The sequence below is a fragment of the Geotrypetes seraphini genome, chromosome 2 (genome assembly GCF_902459505.1).
Source record: "Geotrypetes seraphini chromosome 2, aGeoSer1.1, whole genome shotgun sequence".
NCBI classification, from domain to species: Eukaryota; Metazoa; Chordata; class Amphibia; order Gymnophiona; family Dermophiidae; genus Geotrypetes; species Geotrypetes seraphini.
Window position 1 is genome coordinate 496,435,613 of NC_047085.1, and position 21,080 is coordinate 496,456,692.

General features: G+C 45.3%; 1 protein-coding gene across 2 annotated transcripts in view; it reads right to left on the bottom strand.

Annotated features, from left to right (window-relative positions):
* The window catches only part of LOC117354436 (BPI fold-containing family B member 4-like), an 87,446-nt gene that overhangs the window by 26,642 nt on the left and 39,724 nt on the right, over nucleotides 1–21,080 (bottom strand). For both annotated transcript variants that reach the window (XM_033931970.1, XM_033931971.1), the window contains one exon: nucleotides 5,705–5,890. In XM_033931970.1, the coding sequence (XP_033787861.1) occupies nucleotides 5,705–5,890 (186 nt within the window). The remainder of the gene's footprint in view (nucleotides 1–5,704; nucleotides 5,891–21,080) is intronic.

The window sequence follows — 21,080 nt, forward strand, 5'->3', positions numbered from 1 at the left end:
AAGTCCTGCCAGTGTATAGTCGGCAAAAGGCAGGAAGTCAGCCAGCGTTGGCGATCGGGGCGGCAGGAAATCAGCTGACGCCGGCATGGGTGATCGGCGGCAGAAGGCAAGATTATTGAACTGCCGCATAAAATCGCCACACGCTCCTACTGCATATGTGGTGGCATGGTAGCACAAAACACAGAGGCACGGAGTTTCAAGTGTGCATGCGCGCTAAGGGTTTTATTATGATAGATTACATTCTAAGGCAGTGGTTCTTAACCTTGTTGGAGGTACTGAACCCCACCAGTTTCATATGCGTGTTCACCGAACCCCACAAATTTTGATCAGAAATATGGCGGTATACAAAAATAAATTATTATTATTATTATTATATAAGGCGTTAGTTACAGATTGATAGATCAAGAAACCGAGTACACGATCAGTCTTGATCAAAATCACTGAATAACTGATAGATGATTGAACGTGACCGAAGCGCTATATGAGTCGGAGGTGTGTTTTGACCTCCGCCGAACCCACGAGACTGACTCACCGAACCCCTGGGGTTCGGTCGAACCCAGGTTAAGAACCACTGTTCTAAGGACCAAAATCAAATTAAGGCCAGGGGAGAATTGTTGCTACTGGAAAGAGTTAATCCCAGAACATGTCACAGTGCCCTGAACAACTCAAGGTCTTGAAAGTGATAGCTGGAACTTGGAAGCCATCCCAGGAGAGCGGATCGGCCAGACACTACAGACTACATTTGGCCATTGCCGGGAAGGCTGCCAAACCAGGAAGAGTGAGAGCTGGGAGAAGCCAGATAACATTGAGCGTGGTTTACACTGTAGAATAGTGGTCCTTAGCACATATGATTATACCATTGCAATCTTCTAAGGGCTCCTTTTGTTAAGGTGCGCTAGCGTTTTTTTAGCGCATGCAGGAAATTACCACGCGCTACGCTTCTAGAACTAATGCCATCTCGATGGCAATGTAGCGCGTGCTATTCCGTGCATTACAGCCCTAACGTGGCTTAGTAAAAGGAGCCCTAAATGTTTACTGGAGCAGTGTCTGGGAAACTATCTCCTCTATAGTGAACACACAAGAACCCATTACATTACACATTATCATTCTAGGACATCAGGGCCTGCCTCATACATTGGCTGACCATAATGTGAGATTGCTTAATATTATGTCATTCTTGGCTTTAAAAAAACATCTTACACTGCTGGAAAGACCTATCCAAGGTTGACTACAATACTTGGTGGAACACGTTGTGCCTTACAGGTAAATAAGAAAGTGTTATTGCTGAAAAACACAAGTCCATGAGCTCATATGTCACAATCTGAAACCCGGTTAACTCCTTTTGCACCATAAAGTAAAGACATTCAGTTCCTACTACAACTATTTATTATTTCTATAGCGCTGAAAGGCGTACGCAACGCTGTACATTGTAACATATAATAGACAGTCCCTGCTCAGAAGAGCTTACAATCTAATTTAGACTTGACATTTCAGGGTTGGGGGAGGTTATAGTGGGTCTAGGTATCTATCTGACAGCAGTAAGGGGGAGTTAAGAGCTGAAGGCAGTTTCAAAAAAGTGGGCCTTTAGCTTGGATTTGAACACTGCCAGGGCCGGAGCACGACGTATAGATTCAGGCAACCTGTTCCAGGTGTACGGCGCCGCAAGAAAGAAGGGACGGAGTCTGGAGTTGGCAGTGGAAGAGAAGGGTACAACAGACTACAACAGAACCAATGTTTCCATCTTCTGGCTCAATTCTCTATATAACCGCTCGATCTCTAGCTCTGTGTCTCTGTGCTACAGATTTTTTTTTTTTTCATATACTGATCTTTATGCTGATATTCCTGTCTAAGGATAGGTATGGGCCAGCTTGTTGTATTGTGCGTGCATTTATCCTCTGTTCAACCATTTACATCAATGCAATTTGTTTGTAGTATGCCATGTCATCATATCTCCTTTTTTTTTTCCTCTTTGTATTTGTACGTTAAATTCAATAAAATTTTTGAACTAAAAAGAATAGTGGTGGGGGGGGGAGGTTTCAGCGCTATCTTTTTTTGTGCATGTTAAGATTCTAGAATGCTAGCACTTATGTGTGTGTACAATTTGAATGCGCTCACTCAGCATTATTCCATTATGTGGGTGCTCAGGTAACAGGGCTAGATTTAATAAATGTTGCCCAAAGCGAAGCCTTCTTAAAAACAAATGAAGTAAATGCTGCTTATTTTACCTCATTGGAATGACTACGAGACAGCATTGTATGTTCCAAAACCAGACAATATTTGTTTTATTGTTAGTATAAAAACTTACAAAATTACAGCAGCAAAGGCATAGCAGAAAGGTGTATATTGTCAGTTCAGAATATGCAATGGAGAGCAGAACTTACACTCCTATGCCTAGCAGGGGGCTAGCACATCCCCGAAGCATAAGTAAGTGAATCTCTCTGGCTCTACCTGTGATGCACGTGTTTTTTTATACAGAGAAATTCTTCCTTTGTTTCAAAAAGCACATCCTCGAACTCTGGTCATGTACTTCCCTATTGGTACAAAAATGTATACCTAACTATTCCTCCCCTCAGTCCACGCCTCTCTCACTTCCCCCCCAGGAGGGGGCCCTTGCAGAAACAGAGAATTCTTCATGAAATTTCTTCCTCCAGCTCTGAGATCCTTATCACTTTGCAGATGCTAATTTGTGGTTTTACACCGCTGTACATCTTCAGGATGGCGTCCTTGTATACTGAAAGTTGGCAAGGGTGACCTTTCAACACCCCAGCTGTGCTTGGTTCCCATAACTCGCTTCAGAGACAGGCAGCAAATGTTTTGGTACCAAGTTCTCTCATCTCTCTATACCCACATCGTCCTGCAGGGATCCTTGCTCGTTATAAATGTTTTATGGCTTTCCAGGGTGCCTGGCATATATGAAGTCATACAGCACTGATAACAGTTCAGCAGAACCTTGGAGAAATATCCTCCCAGCAGGGAATGAGACAGGAACTTTGCAGCACAAAGGCCAGCTGGGTTAGCATTTCAAAGGATACATGTGTTCACAGACAGCAAGGTACAGGCTGGGCCTGGCTATGGAAAAATCTATGTTTAAAATGTCTGTAGTGTCCAGCATACACAAATGAGGCCAGTATGTCCAGTTTATCTATCTGTATGTCCAGGTTATCCATCTCACAAACAACACTGTGGGGTGGTCAACGCCAAAAAAGACGGTCACTGTGGGGTGGTCAATGCCAAAAGAGATGGTGGAAAAAAAAATAATGAAAGGTGATTTAAGTGGACAAGGTGTGTGCATTTCTTTGAATCACAGCTAGGACGATAGAAGCATCACATCAATTCTCATGGATGTTTTTTTGTGAAGCTGCTGTGTTTTATTGCTGTATTCGAGGACCCCTGAAGAAAGCTAATATTGCCGAAACACGTCCCATGTAGGGTCTGTATATCTGTTTACAGCAAGTGACTTTATAAATTGAAGCTTTGTTGGTTTTTATCATATTGTGTATTGTATTTTAAGTGAAATCGATTTTTATTGAACAAGCAGGAAAAAATCAACATGCCAATAAGAGGTACAATATCTGTTCAAGAAATATACAAGAACCCCAACTCCCCCTTCTTAATCCACCCTCCCACCCAACACCCCTAATCCCCGGTTTGACCAAATCAACGTAATACAGAAGTAAAGGGCAGCTGCCATGCTAAATCAATACTATGTACAGAAGTACAGGAACATGAAACAAAGTAAGAAATCGAAGATCAAACAGCAAGCAATATAAAACCCCCAGCAAAAAGTCAAAAACTCAAAAACCCATCGGGAGAGGCCCAAACAGAATTGTCTAGAAAACATTGTAAACAGAGCCCTGTACTCTTATGAGCCCTGAGAGATAGAAGGCAAGCCCCCCCCCCCCCCCCCGCCCAGCACCACTCCCCCCCCGAAAATAAACAAGCGAAGAGTCAAAGAAACAAACAAAAATAAAATAAAATCACAAAAAAAAACAAAGGAGATCCACATCCGGGGAGAGGCAACCCCCGAGCTTGTGTATTGTATTTTAATTTTGTATTAATAAATATCCTCATTTTAACCTCTGGGAGTCCAGGGACTGGTTCCGCATTGCTTTGCCCAAAGTGAAGCACCGGGAGGATCAAAGCTAAGCTAGCATTCTGTACAGGCAGTGGCGCAGTAAGCAGGTGCGGGGAATCCGCCCTGGGCACGGTCTTCCTCGGGGCACCCTCAGCCCTCCTCCTCTCTGCCCCCCCCTCCTTTCCCATACTTTTTTTTGTTTAACCATTTTTTTATTGAAAATTTTAGATAAACAAATAGAAACCAGTACAAACCAAGACAGTTGTTACAGAACTCTTTGAAACAATGCCGGCAAGAAAGCAAAACCAAGTTCTATAAGCTCCCCCAATCACCCCCCCTCCCCAGGTTCTGGATGCAGAGCAAAATAACCGTGAAAATAAACAGAATCAACCCATCTGAACAGTCCAGGCAATATATGGCTTCCACCGCAGTAACAACCTACTCAGTCTATGATGCTTTGTAGCAGTCAATTTAGACATAGTCCGTTGTAGCAACCGCTTGAGATAGAATCGTATCATGATGCCATGCGTTTCCTCCTACCTTTTTAACTTCAGCTTGACGAAGTTGCCACCCGCGTAAGGTGAGAAGCGCCCGGGGTGGTGACGTCCTTCCCCCGCCCTCTTCTAGAGCCGACGCCGGCACGAGCAGCAGGTTGGGGGCTGCTGCTCACGCCAGGAATGTTAAAGAGGTACGGGAGAAGGGAAAGGGGTGCACAAGCAGCAGGAGGGGGTGGGAAAAGAGCGGATGGGGTCAGGAAGGCAGAGTGCATGGTAGTAGGGCGGGCAGGGAAGTGGGATGGGTGCTAGCACCCCCACCAAGACGGCGTTCAGGGCGGACTGCCCCCACCCTCCCCCTGTACTATGTCACTGTGGATACTAGACCTGCTGGATCCGTAAGTAGAGGGAAAAGGGGGGTGAGAAGGAAGAGATGCTTGACTGTAGAGAGGGAGAGGGAGAGAGAGACTAGGAGGGGGATTCAGGATGCAAGTGAGAGAGGGGGTGGATGGTGTGAGGGGACATGGAAGCTGGACCCTCAAGTGGGGATAGGGGGAATAGCAGAGAGAAGAAGAGAGAGTGGCCAAGACCAGAAAGGGGATGGGAAGGGAGGAAGAGAGTCTTAGCAGTGGAGAGAGGGAGAGAGAGACGCCAAACTCCGAGGACTAGGAGGGGAATTCAGGATGCATGTGAGAGAGGGGGTGAGATTTAGATGGAGACAGAACTGCAGTTGGAGCGAGAGAGGGAACTGAGGAGGCTGGAATCTGAGAAAGGAAAGAATTTTAGACCTCAAGATAGGAGAATTCTACACAAAACACTGCAAATAAGCTTTGCAGAATTTTCAAAAATTTTGCACTGAATTCCGCCAGGAGTAAAACCCATTCTACATAAACTGGTAAACCATATGTCTTACCCTTTCTGGCTGTGTGAAATATTCTCTCTCTCTCTCAGCTTCACCCCCATACCTCTTGTAAATATATATTTCTAAAAGTAGCTGGCAAGAACATGTACGATCATAGCTACCAAACGCTGCTTAAAAACATGGATGTCCTTTTCAGTAAGTGCTGTTGAGACCTGCAAAAGTTCTGTTCTGTATCTGTTAAGAATCAGAATGCAGTAGCTGAGTCACACTCACCGTTTGACCTGTAATCTCAAAGTCCAGGTGCTCCAACTTCTGCAAGGCTGCGTACAATTCAACAAAGACGTTTTCTGTCAGTGCCAGTTCGAGCGAGGGGCTAGCGGAGCTGCTGGGTGCAGGTAGGGAGATGGAAACGGGGTCTAAGTGTAGATCCATTATCTTCCCAAAGATGCTGATAGTGATCTGAAGGACCAAAAACAGAAACATTCACCATGAGAGACTAAATGAGACAGAATAAACATACATATCAAAATATAAAATGATTTCTATATCTTCTCGTAGACAGGGTGAGGCACAAAAAGGGTAATACCCTAGAGAGCAATGGTCCCCATCTTTTTTGTCACCAAGGACCGCTTTTATAGAATCAAATTTTTCCAGGGACCGGGAAGGGGGGAGGATTCGGGGTGGGTTTGTAGGGCAGTTTTATACACAATATACATTACATTTCTATTATTAAGTTACTAGTGTTTAAGGCTGTTACATTAACGAGTGCTAGTAAAGCCTCCTTCCCTCACATGTTCCCTATTTTCAACCCCAGCTCCAAACCTGTTTTTTCCCCCCAGCCCCCTTCTCCCATCTTTTCCCTTTCAGCTTCCAGCCCCAGCCCCCTTTTCTCACCATCAGCATTTCCCTACCCCGAATTTCCTTGTGCAGCAGCAGCATTTCCCTCCCCCACCCCACTTCCCTGTGCAGCAGCATTCCCTCTCCCTCCACTTCCCTGTGCAGCAGCATTTCTGTTTGTTTCTGGCCGGCTCCCTTACAGTCCCTTGCCGAAGTTATTTTTGAGTTTAAAGTTGCCGCAGCGGCTCCTCTCACGATCCGCGCCTGCGTCGGAAGCCTTCTCTCTGATGTGACGTCAGAGAGGCTTCCGACGCAGGTGTGACTCGTGAGAGGAGCCGCAGCGGGGCTTTGAACTTAAAAATAACTTTGGCAAGGGACTGTAAGGGAGCTGGCTAGACCGCGGGCCGGGCTGTTAGACGGAATGAGGGCAGGAGGGGGGAGTCGCCTCCGTGCATCCCTGCTTAAGGTGCCTCCACATGCGCAGAAGAAACCACCGCTGACTTCTTCTACAGGTAGGAATGCGCATGGGCGCTTAGGGTTTTATTATTAGTGATAATATCGTAACAGAAATTATACAACTTACCATAATGCAGAATCAGTGGGAGCCCTGAGCTTGTTTTCCTGCAACCAAACGATCCCATCTGGGGACGGTGGAAGACAGTGACACGCGTGCAAAAGAACCCCGATGAACCTCCCACCTCAAGGCCGACATACCTCCGTTCCAAACAGCAGCGGCTGCAGCACTGAACAGGCTGCTTCGCTGCCTTCTCTGCCGGGGTCTTTCCTGTGCTGCCGTGTCACTGATGATGAGGGGAGATATGACTGAAGTGTACAAAATCCTGAGTGGAGTAGAACGGGTACAAGTGGATCGATTTTTCGCTCTGTCAAAAATTACAAAGGCTAGGGGACACTCGATGAAGTTACAGGGAAATACTTTTGAAACTAATTGGAGGAAATTTTTTTTCACTCGGAGAACAGTTAAGCTCTGGAACGCGTTGCCAGAGGATGTGGTAAGAGCGGATAGCGTAGCTGGTTTTAAGAAAAGTTTGGACAAGTTCCTGGAGGAAAAGTCCATAATGACAGACATGGGGGTGGCCACTGCTTGCCCTGTATTGGTAGCATGGAATATTGCTACACCTTGGGTTTTGGCCAAGTACTGGTGACCTGGATTGGCCACTGTGGGAACAGGCTACTGGGCTTGATGGACCATTGGTATTAGCCATAATAGACATGAAATTAAAATTCAGCACTCCATCTCCACAATTGCAATAGAGTAAAGCCTGGCCCGGCTCAGAATCTCCTCCTACAAATGGACCTGTATGGCCACTTTTATATATATATATATATAAATATAAATATATATATATATGTATTAAAAAAAAAAAAGTTGCACATTTACTCATTATTTAAATCGAATTAAGAAAAGAGATCCTGATCTCTGCCATGTGTTCTCTTCATAGACCTGGTTTCCCTATTCTTTCAAAGCACTGAAACAAATTATTAACACTTTTGTTTTTTCTATCAAACTCAAGAGTGCGTAAAAAATGTTTTAGTTTCATGTTTATACGATGTGCCAAGAGCAATAAAGAGGCAGTGAGCTAAAGGTAATGATGGAGGAATGGCAAATAAACAGCTTCTCCGAAGCGGCCTGGGCAAACACTTCGCTTTCCAAAAACAAATACTGGACAGAGGCTTCGGATAGGCAAATAAACTTGCTATTTTCAGCCGGGACTTTCAAAATCTGGATTTGCAGCACATCAGAGACGTGGGGCGGGGGGAATGATGAGTTGGCTATGGGAGATGATTGAGGAGTTCTGGGGGTACCTTCGTTGCCTGTAACACACTGGAGCACTAAAGCCTAAAAGTGCTAAGATGGTCCCATTCTGAGTCTTTAACATACTAAATGACAGCAGATAAAGACCCGAATGGTCCATCCAGTCTGCCCAACCATACATGCCCTATAACCAGGGCAGGATTAATTCGTCGAGGGCCCCTAGGCACACAAGTACACTGGGCCCCCCTGCCCCGCCCCGCCCCACCATGCGCCCAGGCGGAAACAGGAAGCTGTGTTAGAGGGAAGCTTTGGGCAAGCAGCACCACTTGCACAATTACAGTTCCCGTTGCCTTTCTTACCCGCGTTGCTTGCTCGTCTTACTTTCCATCGATGGGGGGGTGGGGCTGCGTTTCCGATCGGGGTGGGGCCCGCGTTGCCGATCGATGCTGGAGGGGTTCATTGCCATTTGGAAAAAAACAATGTATCTTCGGAGGTGTGCTGTTTTTGCGGCACAGCCTTCATTTCCATAGCCATGGGCAAAAGGAAAGGAGCAACGCAACCAGGACCTCCGGCGGCCGCAAACTCCAAGCCGACGATTCAGACGACACCGGATCGATGCGTCTTCCAATGAAGGCTCCCCGGATTTCGGGAGGAAAGCCGAGCGAATCGGCAGACCTTAGTGTAGAGTTTCAAGTTTCAAGTTTATTAACTTTTAATATACCGACCATCAACCGGTATCTGGCCGGTTAACAATAAAATATTTAAAAAGAAGGAAAAATAATAGATATTTAAAAATGATGAAAGTGAACATCAAGAGCATTAGCTGGACATATTTGAATGTGAGGGTAAAAAGGGAAAGGAGGGGAAAAGTTACATATTTTGAGAAGAGAAGGAGAAAGTGGGAGTAGGGTAAAACATATTGGGTGGGGTCACTTTTTTAAAGCGGTTGGTTGAGTAAGAGAGGAACAGAAAAAAAGAGAGAGAGGAGAAAAAAAAAAAAAGAACTATAAACACAAGTAAAGGCGTCACGAAATAAAAAAAGTCTTCAGGCTTATCATGAATTTATCTAGATGTTGTTCATCTCGGAATTGCTGTGGCAGAGCATTCCACAACGTTGGGGCGACTACTGCACAATTTATTTTCCGGGTATAAAAGAAGTCTTTTATGGAAGGAATTAACAAGAGTTTCTGATCTGCTGACCTCAGAGTACGTGATGGGCATTGAGGAATGAGAAGCTTATCAAGATATGAAGGCCGATGAGAGAGTTTTATTTTAAAGGTCAGCAGGATGATTTTATAGGTGATACGATGTGTGATAGGGAGCCAATGTGCTTCTTTCGGAAGCGGGGTAACATGATCATATTGGCCAATTTTGTAAATGAGTTTTATTGCTGTATTTTTGAATTAGTTGTAAGCGTCGGATGTCTTTTTGGGGGAGGCCGTTGTAAAGAGAGTTACAGTAATCTAGGTGGGAAATAACTAAAGAATGGACCAGAATTTTGATTGCATCTGTCTTTAGAATCCTTGAGCCCAATCCAGAGACAGGCTCCTTCCCAGCCTGGGAGCAGGAATCCTACATCGGAGGAGCCGTCCCAAGAGAATGTGCAGCTGCTAAGCCCCAGAGGAAAGGAGGGAGCAGAGGAGAAGGGAAGACAAGCTCCCACCATATCAGGATTAGCAATGCCCGATGTAGGAATGGATGAGATCTTGCCTGCTTCACTTGGAACAGTTTGGGGAGATTATTAAGCCTGATATTATGGAAGACCTGTGGAAGGCCATAGAAACTATGGACTCCAACCTTAGAAAAGCTGTTAATATTGTGCGTTCTGACTGTGCTCCCAGGTTAATGCACAAGGAGTAATTCTGAAGGAACAATCTGTAATTATTAAAAAAACATGAGGAGCAAATTTCTCAAATAAAATCATTGGAGACTGAGATTATTAAAGAAAGGGTTGTTATCCAGAAAAAGTTAGAATACATGGAGAAGAAATAATCTGAGATGATTAAATTTTCCTAAATCTCCAGTGATTTCTTCTTTGGAAATGGTGAGGAAATATCTGAAGGAGATCTTGTTAATCCCGGAAGAAGGACTGACGCCAATAACAAGAGTTCAGAGTATTTCTACGGGTACTCGGAGACAAACAGCTTCAACTCCAACAGGAGAACCAGAGCTACAAGAGAATAAATTAGACCTGCCAAATTTTCTGGAGAGCTCCTTGGAAAGTAATAACAGAGAGAATTACCCTTATAGAGACATTTGCCCTGGAGTTTGATAGGGATTTCGTTTTTTGTTCTTACTTTCGGCACATGAAGGACTCTTTCCTTGGCTCAACAGTAGGAGTTCTCTCGTACGAAGAGAGACTGAACAAATTGTAGCTCTACACTCTCAAGAAACGTAGGGAGAGGGGAGACACGATCGAAACATTTAAGTACCTCACGGGACGTGTCAAAGTGGAAGATGATATTTTCTTTCTCAAGGGACCCTCGGCCACAAGAGGGCACCCGCTCAAACTCAGGGGCGGAAAATTTCATGGCGACACCAGAGAGTATTTCTTCACAGAGAGAGTGGTTGATCATTGGAACAAGCTTCCAGTGCAGGTGATCGAGGCAGACAGCGTGCCAGACTTTAAGAATAAATGGGATACCCATGTGGGATCCCTACGAGGGTCAAGATAAGGAAATTGGGTCATTAGGGCATAGACAGGGGGTGGGTAAGCAGAGTGGGCAGACTTGTTGGGCTGTAGCCCTTTTCTGCCGTCATCTTCTATGTTTCTATGTTTCTATCTAAAGAGACACAGAAGAAAAGAAAAGATTTCCTCCTTTACCGCCCAAGGGTTATTGCCTTGGGGACGTCATTTATTTTAAAGTTTCCAGTTAAATGCTGGGTTTCATTTCAAGGGAAAAATTTCTCATTCCATGAACCAAAGCAAATTGCAAGAATTTATTGTAGCTAGAGAAGGGGGAGAAGTGACTATTGGTATGTCTGCAGTATAACGAACCGACTTTCTGGGGGAGAGACCATGCCTTCTAATCTGTCTAAATGAGATGTATAATTTACCCTATTACTTTTTATATACTTTGTTCTTGGATCTTATTCGTGGACTAAATAATTTAATTTTCTATATTTCCTTTAAACATGTATCAACCCAGACTAGTCACTGCGACTTAGGGTTTTAATTTCCAATCCTCTTGCAAGTTTATTTTGCTTGTTATATTAAAGTTTCATTTAAAAAAAATAAATCTAATATTATTGGCACCCCAATTTGGCCGGCAAAAATAAATTAATTGAACAAAAAGCTATTTTCTTCATAGTTAAAAAAACAATGAAGTCACTCAGGAAATTCTGGTTTTTGAATATATCTTGTTCAATGAAATGCTTCACTTAGGGGTCCTTTTATCAAGCCGTGGTAGGGGTTTAACGCGCGTAATACCGCGCGTTAAACCGCCTGCCGTGCTAGCCACTACGCCTGCATTGAGCAGGCCGCTGGGCTTAGTGCATGATGAAATGTCCGACGCGCTAACCCCACTAGCATGGCTTGATAAAAAGGAGCCCTTAGGGCCTGTTTTACAAAGCCGCGGTAACGTCCCTGAAGCCCACAGAGATTTATAAGGGCTCTGGGGCTGTTGCTGTGCGGCAGATGCACAGGCTGTTAGTTTCACTCACTGAATTTTCTTTCTTTTTAAACTAAAACAGGAGTGTCCAACCTGCGGCCCAGTGAAGTATTTTGTGCGGCCCCAGTCGAGGGCGATGCAGTGCTTTCCTCTGCTGCCCCCTGGTGTTTACCGTCTTGCCGGCTCCCTCCTCTGTCTTGCTGCAGCGTCTGCGCGTTTGTGCAGCCCCAGAAGCATTTTTTTCGGCCAATGCGGCCCAGGGAAGCCAAAAGGTTGGACACCCCTGAACTAAAACAATTGAGATTACTATTTTTAAAAAACCCTGTTCTCAAGTGGATGAGGTCATTCCGTAGGCTCCGTAAGAGCATTCGCCTACGTAGTCCCGGAAATGACGTGGTAAAATTTTAAAATTAGAGCAAGACACTGGATCCCCTTCTAGCTGCCCTTCGAAAATGTTCGTGAACGCTATACGCAATTCCTCAGATTAGTAACAGGAATAAAAGATAACTAACTTTCTAAAAACTCATAGTCATTTATTAACATAGAAACATAAAAAATGTTTCTTATATTATGTGTTTGTCTGCAGTTTTGGCATTGTAGGAGAATCCATATTCTGAAGAAGCTCTCTTGAAATCGGTAGAGCGAAACGGGGATGCTCCGTCAAGTACCTACCAGAAAAGGGCCACGGCCCATCTAGTCTGCCCACTAATGACCCACCCCCTAGCTACCTCCATGAAGAGATCCCACATGCCAATCCCATTTTTTTCTTAAAATCTGGCATGCTGCTGGCCTCAATTACCTGTAGTGGAAGATTATTCCAGCGATCAACCACCCTTTCGGTGAAGAAGTACTTCCTGGTGTCGCCATGAAGTTTCCCACCCCTGATTTTCAACGGACGCCCTCTTGTGGCCGTGGGTCCTTTAAGACAAAAGAGATCTTCTTCTACCTCAATACGGCCCGTGACATATTTGTACGTCTCAATCATATCTCCCCCTCTCTCTACGCTCCTCAAGTGAGTATAGCTGCAACTTACCCAGCCATTCCTCATACGGGAGATCCTTGAGACCTGAGACCATCCTGGTGGCCATTCGCTGAACCGACTCAACTCTCCGCACATCTTTTTGATAATGCAGCCTCCAGAATTGTACACAGTATTCCAGATGGGGTCTCACCGTGGATCTGTACAACAGCATTATGACAGAGTTTCAAAGTTTCTTAATACCCAATGTTAGGACTAGTGAAAGTTATAAGCTAACGTACGGGGTAATATCATCAGCTGATTACTTTTATTACCCTAGTTCCCTAAAAATAAGACCTAGCTCGAAAATAAGCCCTAGCATGATTTTTAAAGATGCTCATAATATAAGCCTACCCCCATAATAAGATCAACCCTCAAAGCCCCCCTCTCCAAATGTCCTTGACACTCCCCGACTCCATACCTGACACCAGTGTTGCCCGATTTGCTGAAAAAATTGTACTCGTAAATTCAGCTATTCCCATCCCGGTGAGACCTGCCGTCACTGCTGCTTTTGGAGGCCTTGGAGCAGACGTACGTTAGCCTCACGGTGGGAGGGTCAGTGGGGTTCTGCTGCACAAGGGGATGCTTTTAATCTCTAAATAACAGATGATTAATTATTGTTTACGAAATGTGCTTTGGTAAATTTTATACCCCTCCTTTTGTTCTTCCCTTTTTTCACCATACCCAAAAATGTAACTTTACCTGCCTCCCTATTACTCATGTCAGTCAGAATTGGAAAACATTGTTATTTTATTAAGTTTCTTTATTGTATTTTATTGTACCTTGTACATCGCTTAGAAATTAAAATAGGCGATTAATCAAAAACAGAAATAAACTTGAAACTTGAAACTTGATGGGAGGGAGGGAGGGAGGGCTAGAAAGATGCTGCACAAGGAGATGGGTGACAGGGGAGGAAAGATGCTGCGCATGTGGGGAGGTAGGGAGAAAGGAAAGAGGAAGATTTGGAGTGGAGGAGAGGAAGGGAGAGATGATTGTTGTACATGAAAAAAAAAAAAAAAATAAGACATCCCCCGAAAATAAGCCCTTATATGTTTTTTGGACCCAAAATTAATATAAGATGCTGTCTTATTTTCAGGGAAACACGGTAGCGTTTTTACTAGCGTTCGCAGTAAACGCATATCCAATCTAATTTTTGAATTCATTCTAAATAATTTTATAACGTTGGAAGATATTTGAAGAGAATAGACAACTCATGAGTTTTAGGGAGATAACACAGCAGGAAGATAATTTAATGAGAGTAAGATAAAGATTAACTTTAGTTCCTCACAGGACATCCAGGTGCTTTCACGAAAAGCAGGGTCTGAGTAGGTCTTTACAGAAATTGATTTATATTATGTGTTTGTCTGCAGTTTTGGCATTGTAGGAGAATCCATATTCTGAAGAAGCTCGCTTGAAATCGGTAGAGCGAAACGGGGATGCTCCGTCAAGTACCTACCAAGCTAAGTATAATTTATATTAGGTTAAGGGTTCCTATAAGGGATATATATAGATATAGATATATAGATATAGATATATATATATATGAACATAAATCCACACAGATGAACACAAAATAAGATTAAAAAAAAGAAACAAAGAAATATAAATAAATACTAAACTTTAAAAATAAAAAGGGGTTTTAGACCACATTTAAGAACAAAAGAATAGCCTTACTGGGTCAGATCAATGGTCCATCAAGCCCAGTAGCCCGTTCTCACGGTGGCCAATCTAGGTCACTAGTACCTGGCCAAAACCCAAGGAGTAGCAATATTCTATGCTACCGATACAGGGTAAGCAATGGCTTTCCCCATGTCTTTCTCAATAACAGACTATGGACTTTTCCTCCAGGAACTTGCCAAACCTTTCTTAAAACCAGCTACGGGGGGGGGGGGGGGGGGGGGGGTCACGTGACGCTATGAGCGGGTAAGGACACGTTCCTGATCTGCTCCTCCGATTGCTAGTTTTGTTGGCTGTTTGGCGATTTGGTCGGTGCTGCCTGTCCACCACCTGTCGGGGATCACATGGACAGATATTTAACGCGATCCCAGGAGGCGGCACGTATGAAACCGGCCCGAAAAGACAGGGAGAGATTGAGCCCCGGCGCGGCCAAAATGGCGGCCGCATCCGGAACCGCTGTGTCGGAGTTCACAGCCGCGGCGCTGAACGACATCAAGGCGGCGGTGGCGCAGGTTCTGGGTCCCCAAATGGACACGTTAACAACCCAAATGACCCATTTAGAACAGCTGCTTACCGACACTGCTGACAGAACAACTGAGCTCGAACAGCGAGTATCCACAGATGAAGATTCCATTAATTCCCACGAGCTGGGCCTTGCGGCCCTCCAGGAAGCTGCAGGCGGCGAAACTTGATGACCTGGAGAACCGTTCACGCCGGGGGAATCTTCGATTCTTGGGCATCCCCGAAAATATACCGGATACTCACCTGCTAGCTGAATTGGAGGGCTGGCTAGAATTGGAGTTCCCTGACACAGCATCCTTGGGCCCTCTCTGCTTGGATCGTGCTCACCGCCTGGGTGCTCGTCCTGCCCGAGATTCCAGGCCCCGGGTTGTGTTGGCTAAGTTTCTAAACTACAGGCACAAGATGGAAATCTTACGGCAATATCGTGCCAAAAGAGATGCCCTACAATTCCGAGGCGCTACCATTAGGATCAGCCAGGATTATTCAGCTGCCCTTACAGAACGTAGGAAAGCCTTCTATCCTCTCTGCTCTAAATTGGTGGATTATAAGCAGCGTTTCCAATTCATATATCTTGCTGTTCTGAAGATCCATCATGAGGGCTCTTGGCATCTGTTTACGGTGGCCTCTGAAGCTGCTGATTACATTAATAAAAATCTGTACTCTCCTTCGGAGCCTCCATGACATTTTTCTGAGCCTTACGGGTTTCTACACATGTTATTGAGACAGAATATTGTTTGACTAACAATTCAGTTGATTTCTTGCAATTTGTTTGACATGCTTGAAACTGTTGATTGTTAACTGTTGTTTGGAGGGGTGGGGTCCTGTGGGGTGTCATTTGGACCTCTAGCATGCCCTTTTGGGGGTATGTTTTTGGGTCTCTTTGGGGTTTGGGAGAGGGGAGGTTGTTGGGTGGGGAACAGTCCACTGACATGAGGTCTAGGTTACTAATTGTTTGTTTTTTGATATTATGTGTACGATTTGTGCTTGTTCTTTTTTGTGCTCGAGATATTACATACCACTTGGGCGGGGCTGGGCACCCAGGTGTTGGACACTTGATTTGTCTTGTTTCTAGCTGCTTGTGTTTCGACCCTGGGTGATCATTCCCTCCGCCTCCTTTCATGGAATGTATCTGGCATTACCTCCCCGGTGAAACGCACTAAACTTTTGAGACAGATAAAACACCATCGGGCGGACCTGGCCTGCTTACAAGAAACTAAACTATCCCAGGAGGAACATCAAAAATTGAAGAGGGGTTGGGTGGGCTCCGTCTATTCCGCATCTTCATCCGGGAAACGAGCGGGAGTTTGTTTGTTAGTACGCAAAGGTTTACAATGTTCTATAACACCACTATCTGAAGACCCTTTGGGTAGATACCAGCTAGTACATATCTCGTTGCAGGGCATGGATTTCCGGCTGCTGAATGTATATGGGCCCAATACATACTCCCAAGATTTTTTTGATTCTTTAGTATCTCTAGGTCTTCAGGATACATCATTACCTCTGGTTATAGCTGGCGATTTCAATCAGGTGATGAACGTTACCCTTGATCGTTCCACCTCTGAGGTGTCTTCTTCTTCCACTCTGACTAAAGGCATCCCCTTTCTCTGTAAGTCCTTGGGCCTGGTAGACCCCTGGCGCCTTCTTCACCCGATGGAGCGGGACTACACACATCAATCTCATGCCCATGGGTCCTTTTCCCGTTTGGATTATATTTTGGTATCAGAACCTCTGTTCACGCGAGTTTCTGAGGCAGTTATAGGACCGCTCGAGATATCTGATCATTGCCCTATATGGGTGGAAATGGCTTGGACACTGTCTCCTTTAGGTGTACGTAGGTGGCGCTTCCCATCTTATCTTCAGGATGATCCCGCTTTTTGGGAGTATCTCCGAACTAGCTGGGAGGACTACCTGCTAACTAATGCCCAACATCGCTCTAATCCGGGTCTCTTTTGGGAGACTGCTAAGGCTGTCCTTAGAGGTGCGGTAATTGCTTATGTGGCGGCACGGAACAAACGCATTTCGGCTGGCATTATCAGATTGGAGCATCAGTGCTCTTCTCTGAAGGCGGCCTATCTCCGTACTCCTACTGCTGGTTTACAGGATGAACTCCATTCGGCACAGGTCTCTCTTAATGTGTTACTTCACAATCGCACTAAACGTTCCCTTATTTATCGCAAATGTAGACTTTATCGTTACGGGAATAAACCGGGTCGGATGTTGGCATCCTTAACTAAGAATTGGCATGAATCTAGATATATTCCAAAAATCCGACGGGATCCTGTCGATCATTATACTAAACCAATGGATATTGCTGAGGCGTTTTATCGGCATTTTTCTACCTTTTATTCAGGGCCTGGTCCGTATTGTGGCCCAGATGTTTTGGATTATCTGGAAGACGCGGGCCTACCTCGCTTTACGGATCAACAGCGGAAAGCTTTAAATAGACCTATACAAGGCATAGAAATCCAAAAGGCGATCAAGAACTTGCGCTCTTGTACAGCTCCTGGCCCGGATGGGTTTTCGACCGAATTTTATAAGCTGTTGTCACCCCATTTATGTGACCCGTTGCTAAGCTACTATGAGGAAGCCATGGAATCCGGGGTGTTCCCCGCTTTTGCAAATACCACCACTATCACATTACTTCCTAAACCAAATAAACCTAAAGATGAGGTTGAGTCCTACGGACCAATTTCTTTACTTAATGTAGATATAAAAATTTTGTCCCGTTTGCTGGCCAATCGTTTAACACCCCTTTTACCACATATTATTTCCCCAGCGCAAGTTGGATTCGTTCAGGGTCGTCACTCTGTGCTTAATGTCCGTCGGGCACTGCTGGCAATGGCAAGGGCGCAAGCCTCGGACACCCAGGGCGTTTTGGTCAGTCTTGACGCAGCCAAGGCCTTTGACCAGGTGCTTTGGCCTTATCTTTTTGTGGTTTTAGAACACGTGGGTATTGGAGGATGGTTCTTATCCGCTTTGCGGGCCCTGTACTCTTCCCCTACGGCGTCGATTTTAGTTAATGGGATCCTTACGCAGCCCTTTACGGTTGGAAGAGGAACTCGTCAGGGTTGCCCATTATCTCCCTTATTATTTTTGTTATACTTGGAACCTCTTATACGGACACTTCAAAGGGATGATATCTTGGTCGGACTACAGGAAGGCTCTTCTCAACTCAGGGTTTTGGCCTTTGCCGACGATCTCCTGTTGACATTAGCCCACCCCCAACAATCTGTAACTCGGGCACTTGAGATTTTGGACGAGTTCCATCTTTTTTCTGGTCTTACTTTGAACAGGCAAAAATCCTTAGTCCTTCCTTTGCAGGAGAAGGTCCGGAGCTCTTGGATTGGGCCCTTTCCTTTAGAATGGGCTTCTGCACCTTTACGTTACCTTGGGGTGTTGATCCCGCAGGACCTAACTCAGTTATATATACTTAACGTTTCACCGCTGCTTACGCGTACAGGACAGAGGCTTCGGGCATGCGCTCCTATCCTTTAACTCTTTTGGGTAGAATAGCCTTATACAATATGATGATTATCCCCCAGTGGTTGTATCTTTTACAGACGTTACCTTTGCTCCTACAACGCTGTCACCTTCGGGTGTTACATAAAACACTCTCAAGCTACTTATGGGGCGGTAAATGTTCCAGGATTCCCCTTAGTACTCTTTCTCTACCCGCAGCTCAGGGGGGCCTGGGGCTGTTACATTTGGGACGAATGAATGTTGCTTGTCAACTCCGTCACCTGAACGATTGGTTTTGTGGGACTTCTCACTTTTCAGCAGCTGGGGTGGAGTGCCTTGCATATGCCCCATTTCACTTTAGTTACCTTATACATGTCCCCCGCCTACCTTTGCGTACTCACCGCTATGGGGATTTTCTTTTATTTCCGGTGCGTAAAATCTGGAAACAAATATGCACCCAATTGCACATTCGGTTTGATGTGACACCGTGTTTACCTATTCTTGGTAATGGGGATTTTTCTCCAGGTTTAGGTTGGGGCACCTCTTCTTCTTGGAGTCGGAATGGTGTGTTTTATCTGTCTCAAATTTTGAAACCCAATGGTACATTGCAATCTTTCCAGTGGTTGACGGACTCCCATCTATTATCCACCAAAGATTGGTTGAGTTATGGTCAACTTTTACATTATGTACAGTCTCTTCCTGAACAAGCCTTAACGGAGGACGTGCAGGACAAATTAACTGAATCTTTTGGTTTGACAACTCAGGTCCCCATCTCGCTTCGGTTTCACCATCGTTTTCTTCAAGAAATGGCTGGGGAGCTGGATTATGCTGCCTTGGCACGCTCCTGGACTCTGGATTTACAAGTTTTAGTGACAGCAACTATGTTAAAGTGGAGTTTTAAATTGGGTTCCACTGTCTTGGTTGCAGCGGTGGAGAGGGAGCGTTATTACAAGTTCCTGGTGCGAGCCTACTTTGCCCCTGTGCGCGCCTATAGAGCACGTCTTAGTTCCTCTGCGTGCTGTCCTAAGTGTCATGCTCCTAGGGCTACCCTTGGGCACATGTTTTGGCTATGCCCTGGTATTCGGGCCTATTGGCGGCGCATTGGTCTTCTCATTCAATCCCTTTGGAATTGTTCATGGACTCCCACAGTTACCTTTTCTTTTTACTTTGAAGTTTTCTTTGGTCCCGGTTAAACTGGGCATGTCTGCATTTGTACAACGAGCCATCTTTATAGGCATAAAAACTATTTTACAATGTTGGTTATCTCCGCAAACACCCACTGTCTCTCACTGGCGGATCCAGATGATCCATTTGGTGGGTTATGAGCGTCAGGCCATTCCTAATCTTCATTCTAAGCGGGGTACTTTATTTCTTCATTGTTGGAGGCCTTTTTGCTCTACTATGTCTCCCGCAGTGCGGGCACATTTACTGGATTGATTATCGACCTGTTTGTAACTGCAGTGGCTGTTTCTCCCCATGGGGAAGTGGGGGGGAAGGGGGGGATTGGTTGGGAGGGGGGTTTGTATATTGTAGAGATCCCAGGGCTGGAAAACTGTACTCAGGAAACCCATGTGAAGAGAGAAGACACCCATGCAAACACAGAAGAAAACGAAGACGAGGTAGGAGACAACCGCACACCAGGAAGAATAGTGAGAGCACAGGAAGATGTCCCCCCACCCAAAGAACAGGAAACAATTTCAAGAGTATCATTGGAGGAAGATGACTGGCCCTACTCCAAGGACGTGGACCTACGCCCCCCAAGGAACTCCCGAATAAAGAAGATGGGGATCATCGTAGGCGACTCCATTATACGACACGTGGACAGCCACACCGCAGGAGGAAGAGAGGACAGAGTCGTCACCTGTCTGCCTGGAGCAAGAGTAAAGGATGTGACCAACAGGATCTCCAGGATCATAGATGGAGCACGGGGAGTGGACACCGCTGTGCTTATCCACGTGGGAACAAATGATGTGAGCGGACGGAAGTATGACAGGGAAGAGATGAAGGGCCAGCTCCGCTCACTCGGAAGACAACTGAAGATCAGGGGGGTGAAGGTGGCCTTCTCTGAAATCCTCCCTGTACCAAGAGCAGATGGAAAGAGACAAGGGGAATTGCAAATGATCAACGCCTGGATGAGACGATGGTGCGAAGATGAAGGCTTCGACTTCATGCGCAACTGGACGGCGTTCTGGGGAAAAAGCAAGTACTACAGAAGGGATGGACTACACCTCAACAAGGAAGGAGCAAGAGTTTTGGCAGGCAACATGAAGAAAGCAATAGAGAAGGCTTTAAACTGAAGGACAGGGGAAAGCCGACAGTTGACCGCCGGTCGATGGCACGGACAACAGGATGCCCCGACGTAGGAACAAAGGACTTCTACTCATACACAAGAGAGGTCGACCTCACAGCCAACAAAGGAGAACAAGCAGGAAGGGACAACTCAGACGCAGGAGGGGATGACCACACAGCAAACATGGGAGATAACACAGGAGCAGTAAAGGATACCGTAAATGAAACTGTAAGGACAGCCAAGAGTAGAAGGTCCAAAAAGGTAACACGAAGGGAACTTAGATGTATGTATACAAATGCTAGAAGTCTAGGAAACAAAATGGGAGAACTAGAGACGATAGCAAGACATGAGAACATGGATATCATTGGCATAACAGAAACATGGTGGAATGAAGAAAACAAATGGGACACAGTACTACAGGGATACAAACTATATAGAAGGGATCGAGAATGGCAGAAAGG